This window comes from Maniola jurtina, chromosome 28 (assembly GCF_905333055.1).
Source record: "Maniola jurtina chromosome 28, ilManJurt1.1, whole genome shotgun sequence".
In the NCBI taxonomy this organism is placed as follows: domain Eukaryota; kingdom Metazoa; phylum Arthropoda; class Insecta; order Lepidoptera; family Nymphalidae; genus Maniola; species Maniola jurtina.
The window spans coordinates 5,746,743-5,763,385 of NC_060056.1; the positions used below are offsets into that span (position 1 = coordinate 5,746,743).

At 39.3% G+C, this 16,643-nt stretch overlaps 1 protein-coding gene across 1 annotated transcript in view; it reads left to right on the top strand.

Annotated features, from left to right (window-relative positions):
• LOC123879648 (endoribonuclease Dcr-1) overlaps positions 1-16,643 on the top strand; it is a 51,319-nt gene that overhangs the window by 18,628 nt on the left and 16,048 nt on the right. Inside the window, exons 14-29 of the mRNA XM_045927474.1 lie at positions 80-236; positions 1,836-1,941; positions 3,288-3,406; positions 3,905-4,010; positions 4,588-4,732; positions 5,215-5,331; positions 6,635-6,744; positions 7,507-7,652; positions 8,248-8,370; positions 9,037-9,132; positions 10,185-10,267; positions 10,754-10,924; positions 12,508-12,646; positions 13,415-13,594; positions 15,019-15,133; positions 16,517-16,616. Coding sequence (XP_045783430.1) covers positions 80-236; positions 1,836-1,941; positions 3,288-3,406; positions 3,905-4,010; positions 4,588-4,732; positions 5,215-5,331; positions 6,635-6,744; positions 7,507-7,652; positions 8,248-8,370; positions 9,037-9,132; positions 10,185-10,267; positions 10,754-10,924; positions 12,508-12,646; positions 13,415-13,594; positions 15,019-15,133; positions 16,517-16,616 — 2,013 coding nt within the window. The remainder of the gene's footprint in view (positions 1-79; positions 237-1,835; positions 1,942-3,287; positions 3,407-3,904; positions 4,011-4,587; positions 4,733-5,214; positions 5,332-6,634; positions 6,745-7,506; positions 7,653-8,247; positions 8,371-9,036; positions 9,133-10,184; positions 10,268-10,753; positions 10,925-12,507; positions 12,647-13,414; positions 13,595-15,018; positions 15,134-16,516; positions 16,617-16,643) is intronic.

A 16,643-nucleotide genomic window follows, 5' to 3' on the forward strand; every position in this document is an offset into this window, starting at 1 on the left:
GTCGATCATTCATTTCAACTTTATCTTGTCTAACATTTTGCACGATAAATCAAAAACAATAATCTCGGTGGTCTTGTAGGTACTGTGGTAAGCTTCCATCGGATACGTTCACCCGGCTCGCACCGCAATGGTGGATGGAGCAGGTTCGACTCCCGGACAGGGACGGCACGCTGTGCCCGGCCTACGTGTGCACTCTGCGACTGCCGCTCAACTGCCCCGTCAAATACAATATAGTTGTAAGTATTATAATATCAGTAGTACACAATACAGTACAATCTATAGTGGACCCCGTTCCCCGGTAATCCGACAAACGTTTTGCAGGGCAGTCAAATTTTCAAATTCAAATTCAAATTATTTTTATTCAATTAAACTTTTACAAGTGCTTTTGAATCGTCAAAATAATCTACCACTGGTTCGGAATGCTGTTCCTACCGAGAAGAACCAGCAAGAAACTCGGCGGTTGCTCTTGTAGCGGTTGCCACATTCGCAAGAAGATGTCGCTTCTATACTCAATCAATCAACAACGCTCGATACACGACCTACGGCCTAGATGGCAGCACGGGTAGCTTAATCGAAAAACTCAAGGAGAAACACGCAACTTTCAATCGCATTGACAGAGCGTTTACCAAATTGCACTATATATAGAAGTTTCGACGCACAACCGTCGGCCCAGCTGGCGCTACCGAGCACAACACCGCTCGGTTGGGAAATTTCCCTATTGCTACGGTCGAGCTCACAGCCAAATGTACAATTTACAATAATATGCCATACTGTATACAAGCAATTGCAGCGCCGTGTATTGCTGGACCGAATCAAATCCAATCTTTCTTGTCATTTACATAATCTTCGATTGTATAATAAGCTTTTTTCAGGAGCATACTTTTAATAGATTTTTTAAACTTGTGTAAAGGCAAGTCTAAAATTGATTGTGGAATTTTATTATAAAATATTACACTCATTCCCACAAACGACTTTCCCACTTTCCTGAGGCGGAGCGTAGGATATGCGAGCCTATTACGGTTTCTAGTTTGCCGGTCGGGGTCGAACTATCGAAGTTGTCGGAATGTAGAGTACTGTTTAAGACCCCCTTATCATTGGATCTGTAATTTGTCGGATTACGAGTACTTTGTAATCCGACACATTACAGATCCAATGATAAGATTCTATATGTTATACATACTTGGAAGTACATAATATCATACTTCATTATGTAGGTCAAGTTTAGTACATTCAATAATAATAGACTTGTCGGATTACAGGGGTGCCGGATTACTGGGGGTCCATTGTGTATAATGGGGGACATTTCAGCCTCATCGGGTGACAGAAAGGCTGGCTCATTTTTTGCGCAACGGATCAGCCTGGCTGTCCAGCGTGGAAATGCAGCCAGTATTCTTGGCACCATTCCACGCGGACATGATTTGTATAGCAATTAGATAAGGCTAGCTTTAATTTTTATTTTAATACTAGCCGATGCCCGCGACTTCGCCCGCGAGGATTTAGGTTTTAAAGATCCCGTAGGAACTGTTTGATTTTCTGGGATAAAAAGTTGCCTATGTCAATTACAGGGACGCAAGCTACTTCAGTACCAAATTTCATAAAAATCGGTTAAGCGGATTGGTCTTTAGGAATCTCGTGGGAACGCTTTGATTTTCCGGGATAAAAAGTAGCCTATGTCCGTCCCCGGGATATAAGCTGACCATGTACCAAATTTCGTCAGAATCGGTTACACTGTTGGGCCGTGAAAAGGTAGCAGACAGACAGACAGACATACTTTCGCATTTATAATATTACTATGGATTTTCGATAAAAAAAGTGATAACCTCACACATCTTTAGGGTCACCCCATGCCGACGCGCGTGCTAGCTCGCAGAATGGCGGCGCTACAAGCGTGCAGGATTCTGCATAAGTCGGGGGAGCTAGACAACCAGCTGATGCCTATAGGTAAATATGCTACAACTTTTTTTTCTTTTTAAAAAAAAAAGTAGAACCCAACCCCTCCAACTAAGCGTAAAGCTTGTGCTAGGAGTGGGTACGACAATAGTGCAACGGCTGGGGTTTGAACCGCTGACCTTTCGGAATTCAGTCCACTCCTATAACCGTTGAGCTATTGAGATTTTACACTATACAGGGTGTAACTGGACTGGAAGTGCCATGTTCACAACCTAAGCGTAAAGCTTTCGCGATTTGTGTATGCTCTCAGCGTACTGAAAGCAAATACAAATTACGAAACTGCACTTTCCGCCTACTACGCATACGCATATTCGTGGATCCGATATGGTATAATCCTCTGGGGGGAAAGCACCAATGCAGAGGATATCTTCATCCTGCAAAAAAAATGTATCCGCATCCTTGTCAACATAAAACCACGCGATAGCTGTAGACCGCACTTTCTAAACAAAAAAATCCTGACAGTACCTTCAATCTATATAATGGAGGCGGCTTTATTTGTTAGGAAGCATTACAATTTATACAAAACTGTGGAGAACACAAAGAAACACGAAAGAAGTACACGTTTGCAAAACAAACTAGCATACCCTACTTACAAGCTTAAAATCTCCTGCCGCGGCCCACTATACAGAACTACTAACATTTATAATAAAATCCCAAAATACATAACAGATGAAAATAACGATACGACCTTTAGGCGAAAACTCAAACAATAGCTCACACTAAATTGTTTTTATGACATAAATGAACTTTCCTCGTAACTAACTGCACCTACTTTTACGCATATGACCTCAATTCCACGATAAATTATGTACTCCAATGAATATTGTTACGATAGATGTATTCTGAGCAATGGATAAGAACATTTATTTATACGTGACATTGTATTTTTTAATTAATTACCTACCATTAAATTAACTCAAAATTGTTATTTACATTTCATAATTTTCATAATTGTTAACAATAGAATTGTAATTGTTTTAATCACCAATGTTATACTTTGCAGCGCCCTGACGGGGCTTCATGTTGTAATAATATTTTTTATGATGAAGACATGAATGCAAATAAAGAAAGAATAAAGAATAAAGAATAACCAGAACGCTAGCAAAAACTTTGCGTTATTTGACCGTGACCTATTTACGTAACGTTTGTTGACCTCTAGCGTCAGTCACATGTTTTATTTGAAATATATTGTGATTAAAAAAAATACAGGTTTTTTAAATGTATTTTTTTGGCGCTTTTTTTTTTATCTTATCAGTAATATCAGTACTGTCACCTGTCTTCGTTTTGGCTAGCGTTCTAGTTGCACCCTGTATTTAGGTGTTTTATTATGTATTCAGGTAAAGAAAACTTCAAGGCGGCGGAACTAGAAAACAACGTGGCTTGCAATGAGCCGCCCGATACTAGCGACTGCGCCAGACCTGGCACCACCAAACGAAGGCAGTACTACTTTAAACGGGTACGTTACGGGTACGGGTACGGGTACGGGTACGTTAGGGGATAGACAGCTATTATGACGTAGACATTTTGACATAGACAGATAGGAATTTTGAAAATTCAACCCCTAAGGGTAAGTAAAATAAACATTTGAAGTAGTTTACACAGATGATGTCGCGGGCATTAGCTAATATGCGATTGCAATATGATTATAAAATAAATAGGCTGGTTTTTGTGTTCTGCTGGTGTTTATTGGTGGTGGAACTGACTGGGAAGCGCTCTAAAGGGGCGCCGCGTGTATGTCGGCGGGCGCCGGCACAGACGAAACATATAGTTTCCATAACTTGTAAATAACTACAAACTTGACATTGGCTAATCAGTGTAAAGCCAGACGAGAGAGAGAAAAAAACTTTTTACAAACAAACTTACATTATGAACTTTACCTCTTTATAGTATTAGTATAGATATAGTAATACTATGAAAGCAATATGAAATAAGAAAAATAATGTCTTTTTCACAGACAGCCTGGGCATTTACGGACTGCCAAGCGATTATAGACGCTACCGACTCGGAAATAGAGGACAATCCTACGCTCGAAAACCCAATCACCGAAGAGACGGCCAAAGGTACGAAAATAATCTTTAAACATTTATTTTTTTTACTTTATGGACTAGCGCTTGTCTGAAATCAGACCTGCTGGCAAGTGGTGATGTAGACTGATATGGAGCGCGCTTGCCTAGAAGATGCCTATTCACTCTTGACTTGAAGGTACCCATATTAAAAGGTAGAGGGGAAAACTTATGCTGGAAGGGCGTTCCATATCCTAGCATGTCGAATAATTATAATCGAGTTGAATTAACATATGAAATAGTAGTTTCCTCTAATTTGCGAGGAAATAAACTAATTCAGATCAAAACCTTTTTCCACGCACATGCAAACTGTGGAATAAACTCCCTTCGTCAGTGTTCCCATTAGATTACAACATGGGGTTATTCAAGGGGCGGACCAACAAATTCCTGAAAGGCCGGCAGCGTATTGGCGGTTCCTCTGGTGCTGCAAATGTTCATGGGCGGCAGTAATCACTTAACATATGACCCTACACGTTTGTTCACTATTTTTATTAAAAAAAAAACAGCAATATTATAAGTTACATGTCCATGTACTGAGCCAACGATGGGCTGATGATGAGTCTTTGTTTTGTAGGTGGCAGCAACATTCTATACGCAATAGTGTCGCGTCTGTGGTGTGCGTTACCGGAGCGATACAACACGCGGGGCAGAAGACTGCACGCACCGCAAAACGCGCCACAAGCAATAGGCGTGCTCATGGCTAGGAGGGAACCCACACAGTGAGTGATTATAGGGTAGTGAATTAAGGACCCCTTCTCTCTTTGGCGACCTAAGGTACCGTTCCGTAGTGACAGAACAGGAAATAGCGCGCTTTAAAGTACTAGTGGTGCCATCTAGTTTACGGCAGATAAATTTATTTGCGAATGTCTAGAGCGATATAACAGTCAACTCGCGACAGAAAACTGCACGCACCGCAACACGCGCCGCAAGCTATAGGCGCGTTCATGGCTAGGAGGGAACCCACGCAGTGAATGATTTCACGCCTCTAACTGCTATTTTCCTTACGACCTTAAAAAGAAGGGGTCACGACCCTCAGTAATGAGGAATACGACGATAAAGAAGAAAAAAAGTGGCGCCATCTAGTTTATGACGAATATAAGCTGAAGAGAACATAATAGCGTTATATAGGCTCCAAGTGGTGCCATCTAGCTTGCGACAAATGAACTAATTTCCCTTTGACATTTCAATTTTTATCATCCAGGCTACAAATCCCGGCGTTCCCCGTGTACACGCGGTCGGGCGAGGTGCGCGTGTCGGTGGAGCCGGCGTTGCAGGCGGACGTGCGTCTGAGCCCGCGCAGAGCCAGGCTCATACGCAGGTATGTCCGTATCAAACTCAAAAGATTCACAAGAGAAAGTTAAATAGCACTCAACCCGACTACTACCCGCGAACCGCCGATAGCGATAAATATATTAAAATGGATTTTCTGTCACTCGGTGTACCGTGTATGTATTTTTAACCCCCGACCCAAAAAGAGGTGTGTTATAAGTTTGACGTGTGTATCTGTGTATCTGTCTGTGGCATCGTCGCTCCTAAACTAATGAAGCAATTTTAATTTAGTTTTTTTTTGTTTGAATGGTGGCTTGATCGAGAGTGTTCTTAGCTATAATCCAAGAAAATCGGTTCAGCCGTTTGAAAGTTATCAGCTCTTTTCTATTTTTCTTAGAGGTTTTTGTGTCGGGGGTTTTTTAAATTTTGAGTTGTTACGTATGAACTCAAAATTATTACACACACAGAGCACAGAATCTGACGTAGCGTCTAAACGACTGGGCAGATTTTGATGAATGAGGTGTCAATTGTTTTGTTGTAAAGGTCTGGGCGACATATGCTATATTTTATACAAACAAAATTGACCTAACGGATGTTACATCAAAAGGGGGGGGGGGGGGGGGGGGGGGTCTCCAAATTTTTTTTTTGCTATTGCATCGATTGGGATATCAAATGAAAGAGGAAAAATTCTGAGTTCATGAATATAAATGTACAACAACGTTAAAATGTACCAAGCGACAGTAAAACAACTTTAAATATTTCAGCGTTTATTAAAACGATCACAGTCGGGTTTTACTTTTTTTTTTCTCGTCTGGCTTTACAAAGATTAGCCAATGTCAAGTTTGTAGTTATTTACAAGTTAGGTAAACTATACAAGTATATGGACTTCGTCTGTGCCGTCACCCGCCGATACACGTGCGGCACCCCCTTAGAGCGCTTCCTAGTCAGTTCCACCAAAAAACACCAGTAAAATACAAAACCCGGCCACTTTTAACAAAAAACAAACACTCCAAAAAGGCAGAGCACGCGTGCCAGCAAACGCCAACACAAACAAAGTCAGGTTTTAAATTTCAACCTTATCTTGTTCGTTTCATCAAGTTTCAACAGAACTAAAAAAATTGGTTGTCTGTAAAGTCGGTTTACTGACGATAGTTGAACGTGACAACAAAGGCCGATTGTGCTTCTTTGTCGCTCGTTCCGCGCTCTCGCTTGCACTTCAAGCCTTACATGGAACACCTCAGAGCGAGGTAACGCCGCATGAGTCATGTTTTTTCGTGCGTGCAGCCGGCTCTATCGAATTATAAGACGTTCTCACGTCAAAAGTTTTCACTTGATAATCTATTTGGTTACAGATTCATGCGTTTTGTGTTCTCGGACGTCCTGCGCGTGCGCCGCCGTGGGATGAAGCTACAGACTGAAGGGACCACGCACAACAACTATTATATAGTGCCTACTGTTAAAAGTAAGTATATATTCTGTTACTGTATTTTGTCCACGGAGAGAAGTTAGTATAGGGCTCTCTCTGTTACGCAATCCCATACAAATGACAAGAACAACCAAGTTGAAAGCTAAAATGCAACTGCGATCGTCTTAAACGCTGAAATATTATAGTAAAATTGTTTTTGTGTTGCTTGGTATATTTTAATGTTGTAGTACTATTTTCATGAATTCAGAATTTTCTGCTCTTTCATTTGATATTCCACTCGATACAATAGCATAAAAAATTTTTTGGAGACCCCATCTTTTTTTGATGTAACATCTGTTAGGTCAAATTTTTTTCAAAATGTAGCTTATTTCACCCAGGTGTCAATTGATAGTCAGATTTCGTAGGTGTCAATTGATTCATTGTAAAGGTCCGCCTTTACAATGAATCAATTGACACCTCGTTCATCAAAATCGGTCCAGTAGTTTCGGCGTTACGGTGGAACACACAGAATCAGGATACAAACATACATACATAGACTGCTAAAATCATAACCCTTCCTTTTGGCTTTGCCGTAGTCGGGTAAATACTCAGTGGGCCTTAACTATTTTGAATGACCAACTAATCAAAAATGATGCTATTATGGTTACTATATACATGTGGATGGCGCTGTCCGTTATTAACTTGCAGTGTTGCACATGAAAGCGTTAAAATATCTTGTATGAGTGTACGAAACCCTTCATTTGCGAATCCGACTCGCACTTGGCCGTTTTTTATTATTACTATTTCAACGTCTTCTAGAATCTCGATGGGACGGTACATCCTGGATCGATGTGGATTGGCCGTTTTTGGAACTGATATACAAACACACAGAAGACAAGAAGATGTTGGATATAGAGAAACCTATGCTTTGGGAGCAGGATGACAAGAAACGAGAGAAAGAGAAGGTAAGAGCGGTCACGCACTTATCTGATCCGAGTCTGTGACAAAAAAAAAACCAAAAAAAAAACCGACTTCCTTACCCACAAACGCTAAGAAGTTAAATAGCCTCATCGGGTGACAGAAGGGGTGGCTCATTTTTGCGCAACGGATCAGCCTGGCTGTCCAGCGTGGAAATGCAGCCAGCTTCTTGGCACAATTCTATGCGGGTATGATTTGTATAGTAATTAGATAAGGTTTTTAAGTTTAATAACAAAAAAATAGAAGTTAAAAATAATTTAATTTACCAAAGAATATATTATGTATACAAGAGGTAACGTAGTTTTATAATAACATATTTTGGAGCCGGTGCCAATTAGCCGCAGGGACCGTCTACTCTTAATTTTGTTTTTGACTCCACATTTGGCTCCACACTAACATTTTGGATCGTTACATTGTTATTCCCTTCCGAAAAAAGAGCCCAAAAATCAAAAGGTTAATTAGAAAATCGTGTTTTTCATCTGAACATCTGTTCTGTTTGGCGGCTGTTACGTCAACACTTGCGTCTGAGATATTTGACTTGCTGTTTTATTTCAAAAGCTCTTAAAAATATTTTCTTTCCAGGATGGCAAAGTGAGGAAGATGGAGAATCCTTTGTTGAAGCCTGGAGAAGTTTTCTCGTTCGATGCGGAGAAGTATAAGGAAGCGGTGGTCACTCCATGGTATAGGAACCAGGACCAACCACAAGTTAGTAGTTTGTTTTTTTTTATAAATATCATATCTGTTATATTTTCCGACATTTTGCACGATAAATCAAAAACTATCTTAAACAAAAATAAATAAAAATCTGTTTCAGAATGAACAGGTATGGCCCTTTCATATGATACCTCACTTGGTATAGTTATCTTACTTTGAAAATTGAAAATACAAATTATTATTACTTGTTCATGAACACATTTTAAATTTATTTTGTGATGTAACCACAATTTCTCGGTTATCGACTTTTTCCCTTTACTTGTGCTATAAGACCTACCTATCTGCCAAATTTCATGATTCTAGGTCAATGGGAAGTACCCTCCAGGTTTTCTTGACAGACAGACAGACAGACAACAAAGTGATCCTATAAGGGTTCCATTCTTCCTTTCAAACTCAAACTCATTTATTCAAAGTAGGTACTATTATACACCTTTTGATGGCTAATTGTTAGATTTGTAAGATTATATAGTGGTGATAATGAATTACGTAAACTTAAAACTAAAGCTACAAGGGTTCCAAACGCGCCGCAGTATAAGAAGAGCCCACAACAAATTAAGCGTGGTATTCTTATAGATCTGGGTTAAAAAAATGAAAACCTTTAAGGTACGGAACCCTAAATAACCATGAAATAAGCCTTAGTTGTTATATTTCCCGCAGTTTTTCCTGGTAGCGGAGATTTGTTGGAAGCTGTCTCCGGATTCCGCGTTCCCTTCCGCGCAGCACGACAGCTTCCGCTCCTACTACCGCGCCAAGGTAACATCACCTCAAGAGCTGGGACACACCAAACGCGTATGCAGCACGTACACGTGACCACGCGCGTAGTGACGTGCGTGAATCCATAGACATCACAGCACGCATTACGTCTACGCGAACGTTCACGTCACGCAAGCGGTATGCCATGTCTCATACAGTTCCATACATTACAACGTCATGGTACGCGCTACGTCTACGCTTACGTGCTGCATACGCGTTTGGTGTGTCCCGGCTTTAATGGTACACTTCAAAGTCAAAGTCAAAGTCAAAATCATTTATTCAAAGTAGGTACAATTGTACTCCTTTTGATGGTCGAAATTGTTATATTTGTACGATATAGTGGTGATAATTAATTACGTAACTTAAAACTTTTTACGCGCTTCTCAAACATACAGTCTCCATACAAGACCAAACCCCTAAAAAAAAGAGAATAAAAAAAAATTCTCCATACAAACGTATCTCGCCTATTATTCTATTCTTTGCCATATATCGATTTATTTCTCCATTATCTATGCCCTTAAATAAATAAGAAGTAAAATTGTATTTATTTCTATTATAATTTCTGTTTTTTTCAATATAATTGCTTTTTTTAATAAAAAACTTACATCTCAATAAAAACTAAAATTAAATTAAAAACTAAATTAAATCTAAAACCTCATTGAGGCCACCGCAGCGAGGCATTCTACCCAAGATGCTGGCAGCATTACCCCTTTGGATGGCCAAACAAATTCTTTGCCCAAGGTAGCTGCCAGCTCTTATGACATGCCACTCTTATCTTATGCTCTCTTTCAATTATGAACCCCCGACCCAAAAAGAGGGGTGTTATAAGTTTGACGTGTGTATCTGTCTGTGGCATCGTAGCTCCTAAACTAATGAACCGATTTTAATTTAGTTTTTTTTTTGTTTGAAAGGTGGCTTGATCGAAAGTATTCTTAGTTGTAGTCCAAGAAAATCGGTTGAGCCGTTTGAAAGTTATCAGCTCTTTTCTAGTTACTGTAACCCTCACTTGTCGGGGGTGTTATAAATTTTTTAATTTACCCTTGTCTTTGTAGTATGGCGCGGAGTTGACACAAAGTTGTCAGCCATTGCTCGACGTAGACCATACCAGCGCGAGATTGAACCTCCTGACTCCCCGGTAAGTTTGCTTTTGTCATCCATACTATCCATACTAATATTAAAATTTTCAAAAGAAAAACGGAAACCGACTTCAAAAACCACAAACACTAAAAAGTTAAAAATATTTTTTGTTTAGCTACACGTGTAATGTACCTAACATTCACGTGTTTATTTAAAAATCTTTACTTGATAAGGTCCTGTTTAAGGAATTAGCTATAGTATCGACTAATTTGTGAGTTACAGACGATATTAGAGCTAATTTCATAAACTGGCCCCTTTCAAGTAAAGATTTTTATATAAATAGGTGGGGATGATACTGTTACTGTCGCAAATAGAATGCCATAAGCCTACGTTGTCGTATTAGTTTACAAATTGCGAAAAAACAAATAAAATTTGAATTTCGTGGGCAGACCCGTCGCATCCACCTTAAGATAGCGCCGCTTTCAGGCTTATTGGCTCAGCGGCCAGTATAATGTAATACACATTTTAATATTTTTTTTCACAGATACGTAAACCGCAAAGGCGTAGCTTTACCGGTATCCTCAGAAAGAACGAGACGCGCCAAAAGGGATAGATTAGACCAGAAACAAATCTTAGTGCCAGAACTATGTCGAGTACATCCCTTTGCTGCACCACTCTGGTTCGCTACCGTCGCTTTACCCTGTGTATTATATAGGTAAGTCATTTTTTCTGGCATTTCATCTGATCTGAATCTGAGGTAAGCAGTATCTCTCTGTCTCTATGAAGATCGCGGATATGATGTTTAGGGTAAGCAGTTGAAGGTAACAGATACTTCTATGAGGTGAGCCGCCGAGTTTCTTGCTGGTTGTTATTGAAAGTTGCAGTTTCGAAACAAGATTATGATAAGATTCGAAGAAACAAGAATACATGAAGCAGTTGTAAAAGTTTATTTAAATAAAAAAATTCTACATATTTCTTCTGTTCGGGCTTCCCCGATTTTGATTAAACTTGAAAATTTTCTAATCGTTTATTGATTTTGTAAAGAGTGATAGTAATCAAACAAAAAGAAGAAAATTAAAATCGGTTCATTCGTTTAGGCGCTACGATGCCACAGACAGATACACAGATACACAGATACACAGATACCCAGACACACAGATACACAGATACACACGTCAAACTTATAACACCCCTCTTTTTGGGTCGGGGGTTAAAAAGAATATCCGGCTGAGTTGAACCGATTTTAATTTAGTTTTTTTTGTTTGAAAAGTGGCTTGATCGAGAGGTTCTTAGCTATAATCCAAGAAAATCAGTTCAACCGTTTGAAAGTTATCAGCTCTTTTCTAGTTACTGTAACCTTCACTTGTCGGGGGTGTTATAAATTTTTAATTTACACTTGTAAATAATCAAGACAAACGTCAGTGTGTCCGCCAAGTTAAAATTATTATTAATGATAGCTTTGATAGTTCTAACGAGTAAAGTGATTTTGTGAAGTGGTGATAGTAAAAAGAATACCCGGCTGAGTTTGTTGTGGACTCTTCTTAGACTTGGGCGCGTTTGAGACCCTCGTAGCTTTAGTTTTAAGCTTACTTAATTAATTATCACCACTATATCATCTTACAAATCTAACAATTCTGACCATCAAAAGGAGCAAGTACCTGCAAAAAAAAAAATTCAAATTTTTTTTATTCAATTAAACTTTTACAAGTGCTTTTGAATCGTCAAAATAATCTACCACTGGTTCGGAATGCCGTTCCTACCGAGAAGAACCAGCAAGAAACTCGGCGGTTGCTCTTTTCAAGTATTCAATTTACAATAATATGCCATACTGTATACAAGCAATTGCAGGGCCGTGTATTGCTGGAGCGAGTCAAATCCAAGCTTTGAATATATTATTTTGACTAGCTGTGCCCGCGACTTCGTTCGCGTGGAATAGTGACTTTTCGGGCAGCATATACTCTGTACGTTAAAAATGTTCGCCGTGAATCTTTAAATTGACATAACTTTTTTATTTATGAACCGATTGATATGAAATAAGCACTAAATGTTAAGTGAAGCTTACTACAATATATTAGTGAAAATACGTATCTAAATCGAATAAGCCGTTTCTGATATTAGCGTGCACAAACACACAGACAAACAGACAAACAGACAAAAAAAAATTAATTACAATTTCGGGTTCGGCATCGATATAATAACAACCCCTGCTACTTTTTTTTATATATTTCCATTGTACAGACACTACTTTTCTACAATTTTATTATATGTATAGATTTTTATTTTGATCTCTTGTCACAGGATAAACGCTCTGCTAATAGCAGATGAGATTAGACGGGCAGTTGCAATAGATGTTGGGCTGGGCATTCCCAGGATAGACGAGCAGACTTGCCCCGGCTTCCAGTGGCCTCCATTAGACTTTGGCTGGAGTCTTGCTGAGGTAAGTGTAACACTACACTACATACATACACACAAACACTTCACACATACATACACAAAGTAGGTAGATGACAGGTCACAAACAAAATGTCATAGCTCACGTGGCTACGTTTGCACACACATACATGTGTTTTTAGGGTTCTGTACCTCAAAAAAAAAATACGGAACCCTTATAGGATCACTTTGTTGTCTGTCTGTCCGTCTGTCTGTTGTGTCCGTCAAGAAAACCTAGAGCCGAGCTGATTACAAATCTGAAGTCCGTTTGTCATGTCTGTCTGTCTGTCTGTCTGTCCGTCCGTCCGTCTCCGTGTCTGTCAAGAAACCTATAGAGTACTTCCCGTTGACCTAGAATCCTGAAATTTAGCAGGTTGGTAGGGTTTGTCTGGCAATGCATGGCGTGATTTCTAATAGTACTGCGAAGAAAATACAAAAAAAAATTATACTTTGACGTAAGATGTTTTACATCTTTACTACCTGTTGTCTTCCAAAGCCACCATGATCCAAACTTCGTAGTCGCTGATAGTTCCTCTCTGTGTTGGGGACAATACGCAGAGAACCTTCAGCTTTTATAAAATAACGAAGGTCTGGCGCGCGCAGGCTCTTAGTCCAAATCATGATTCTAGGTCAACGGGAAGTACCCTATAGGTTTTGATTCCCACGAGACGGACGGACGAACGGACAGACAGACGGACAAAGACAACGAAGTGATCCTATAAGGGTTCCTTTTTCTCTCTAGAGACACGGATCCCTAAAAGCCTTATTGTTTTAGGTACTAAGCGCTGATTCGGAGAAGATTGAGAAGAAAAAAGACGAAGATGAATCGAAACAAGACGAAAATGGTGAAGAGTTAATAGAAAAAGAGAAACAGGAAGAGTTAGAAGAAGAAAAGGGAGAAGTGAAAGAGAAAACGATAAACGACATACTGCAAGAGAAGTTGGATGCTGAAAACGTGAGTAAATTGTTTGTTGTAGCTTGAATGGAATTTCAACAATCCACGTTTTTAACACCCGACCCAAAAAGAGGGGTGTTATAAGTTTGACGTGTGTATCTGTCTGTGGCATCGTAACTCCTAAACTAATGACCGATTTTAATTTAGTTTTTTTTTGGTTGAAAGGTGGCTTAATCGAGAGTGTTCTTAGCTATAATCCAAGAAAATCGGTTCAGCCGTTTGAAAGTTATCAGCTCTTTTCTAGTTACTGTAACCTTCACTTGTCGGGGGTGTTATAAATTTTTAATTTACACTTGTTTATCTATTTACCTTTTGTATTGGAAGAAAATTAAATTTTACTCATAAAAAGTTCTAACGTAAATTTCATATTATACATATATTTAAATTTTGTACTTTGAACGAGGTTTTAAAAATCCCGTGGGAACTCTTTGATTTTTCGGGATAAAACATGCCTATGTAAAGGACAATGCTCAAAATGTATGGGAAAAAACTCAGGCCCGGCGCATATGAAATGTTACTTATATTGATGGTATAAATAAGGAATAAATCTATTAATGTTTCTTTTATTAGTACATTGAATACTGACCCCAGTCAGAATTCTAATAGCAATATCACTCATTTAGCCATCGATTTTGATGATGCCCTCTATGCAGTATTTACTTATTAATTTATACCTTTAATATAAGTAAGTGGATGGATAACCGAGGACTGGATTTTTTTGAGCATTCTCCTTTCATCAAAATCAGCTAAACTAGGCTATGAAAAGCCAGCAGACGGACAGACAGACACACTTTCGCATTTTAATAACTAGAGGATGCCCGCGATTTCGTCCGCGTGGATTTACGTTTTTAAAGATCCCGTAGGAACTCTTTGATTTTCCGGGATAAAAAATAGCCTATGTCCGTCCCTGGGACATAAGCTAACCCTGTACCAAATTTCGACAGAATCGGTTAAACTGTTGGGCCGTGAAAAGGTAGCAGACAGACAGACAGACAAACTTTCGCATTTATAATATTAGTATGGATATGGATTAAATTATCCACATGGATTGAGGTTTTTCGGCAATCCTGTGAGAACTTGTAATTTGAATTATAGAGAACTGAAACAATATGTCGGTAAGTGATTCCTATTATTTCTTATCACATATCGTCGTCTTAGAGTGAAACCCTCGGGAATGAATTTTTGCTTAAATTTATTTTATTGCGTTTCTAGGAAGAAAACCTCGCAACGCACATCCTGCTCTGACTAATTTGTTCATTCGATACTCGTAACGCCATCTATGACATTAAATGAGAAACTCGTAAATACTCGCTTCTGTTAGTTACAGCACGCAGTTTTTTCTTCCTCCTGAAAAGTTACTTCTTTTACACTTACGAGGTTTTCACTCTAAGCCGTCGATACTCAGTATATGTAATCTCTTATAGGGTTTCGAGATTGGTACTTGGAGCAATGACATGGCATCTTCAATACCTCAGGCGGAGTACGATGAGTTTTTGGAGCCTTTACCTTCCAACCTCACCTTCTGTACTTCTTCATCAGGTAAACATCTATATACTATCTATATACTAATAAATAAAATTGAAGTAAGGTCGCCGGCTTATCGGTGTTTTATAGGATATATTTCGGAGAGTGTGCACAGGAACTTTTCGATCTTGTCCCCCCTTCACCATTTTACCACCGAACCGCAAGACGTCGGGCGAGTTTCCATCCTTATGTCGTTGACATTCCATCTACACACACGAAACGTTTTGCGTCTTCATTCCTCATACGCATGGCTAAGGTTTGGAATACTCTCCCGCGATCTGTGTTTCCTACCAATTACAATCCGGGTATCTTTAAAACAAGAGTGAATAGGCACCTTCTAGGTAAACGCGTCCCATCTTAGACCACATCATCACTTTCCATCAGGTGTGTTTGTGGTCAAGCGCTAACCTATAGTGAATAAAGAAATAAAAAAAATAAAAAAAGTGTCTGTCTGTTTGAACGGGCTAATCTTCGGAATGGCCGAACCTATTTTGACGGGACTTTCACAGACAAGCAGAGAATTAACTAAGGAGTAACAAAGGCTACTTTTTTAACCGACTTAAAAATGGAGGAGTTGTTTTTCTACCTATACACTGATATCTCCGCGATTTCTGAACCTTAATTTTTTTTTTATCTATAGAGCTTTGCGACTTTGTTCCATAAAAAATTTGGATTCCAACTCCTCAATTCTGATGCTGCAGGGGATCTGACCAATCCACGCGGGCGAAGATGCGGGCGTCATTAGTTTTTTATAAGTATAGAATGTAACGGCTTTACTCACCTATTTAGTCGGTGTAAGCCCGACTTGAACAGCCGATTTGAACCGGCTGAGTGCAAAAAAAAATTATACTATGTTTATCGCTATCTATCGGCAGTTCGCGGGTAGTAGTCGGGTTTCAGTGCTGTTTAACTTCATCTTGTTTATTTCTAATACTAGAGGATGCCCGCGACTTCGTCCGCGTGGATTTAGTTTTTTAAAGATCCCGTGGGAACTGTTTGATTTTCCGCGATAAAAAGTTGCCTGTGTCAATTACAGGAACGCAAGCTACCTCTGTACCAAATTTCATACAAATCGGTTAAACGGATGGGTTTTTGGGAATCCCGTGGGAACTCTTTGATTTTCCGGGATAGAAAGTAGCCTATGTCCGTCCCCGGGATATAAGCTAACCCTGTACCAAATTTCGAAAGAGTTGGTTACGGGCCGTAAAAAGGTAGCAGACAGACAGACGGACAGACAGACAGACAGACAGACAGACAGACACACTTTCACATTTATAATATTAAGTATGGATTTATTACTATGTATCGGCAGTTCGCGGGTAGTAGTCGGGTTTCAGTACTGTTTAACTTCATCTTATTCAAATAATTTACTTCATCTAAATAATTTATTTTTCCTAGGAGGTGCAAATTGGTCGGACCCTATTGAGAAGCCAAAAGGACAATTTAACCCATCCCGGGCGTATTCAGTGGCGGACAGCGATTGTTCCTATGTATCCAGGTATGATAACTATAACTGTACTTTACC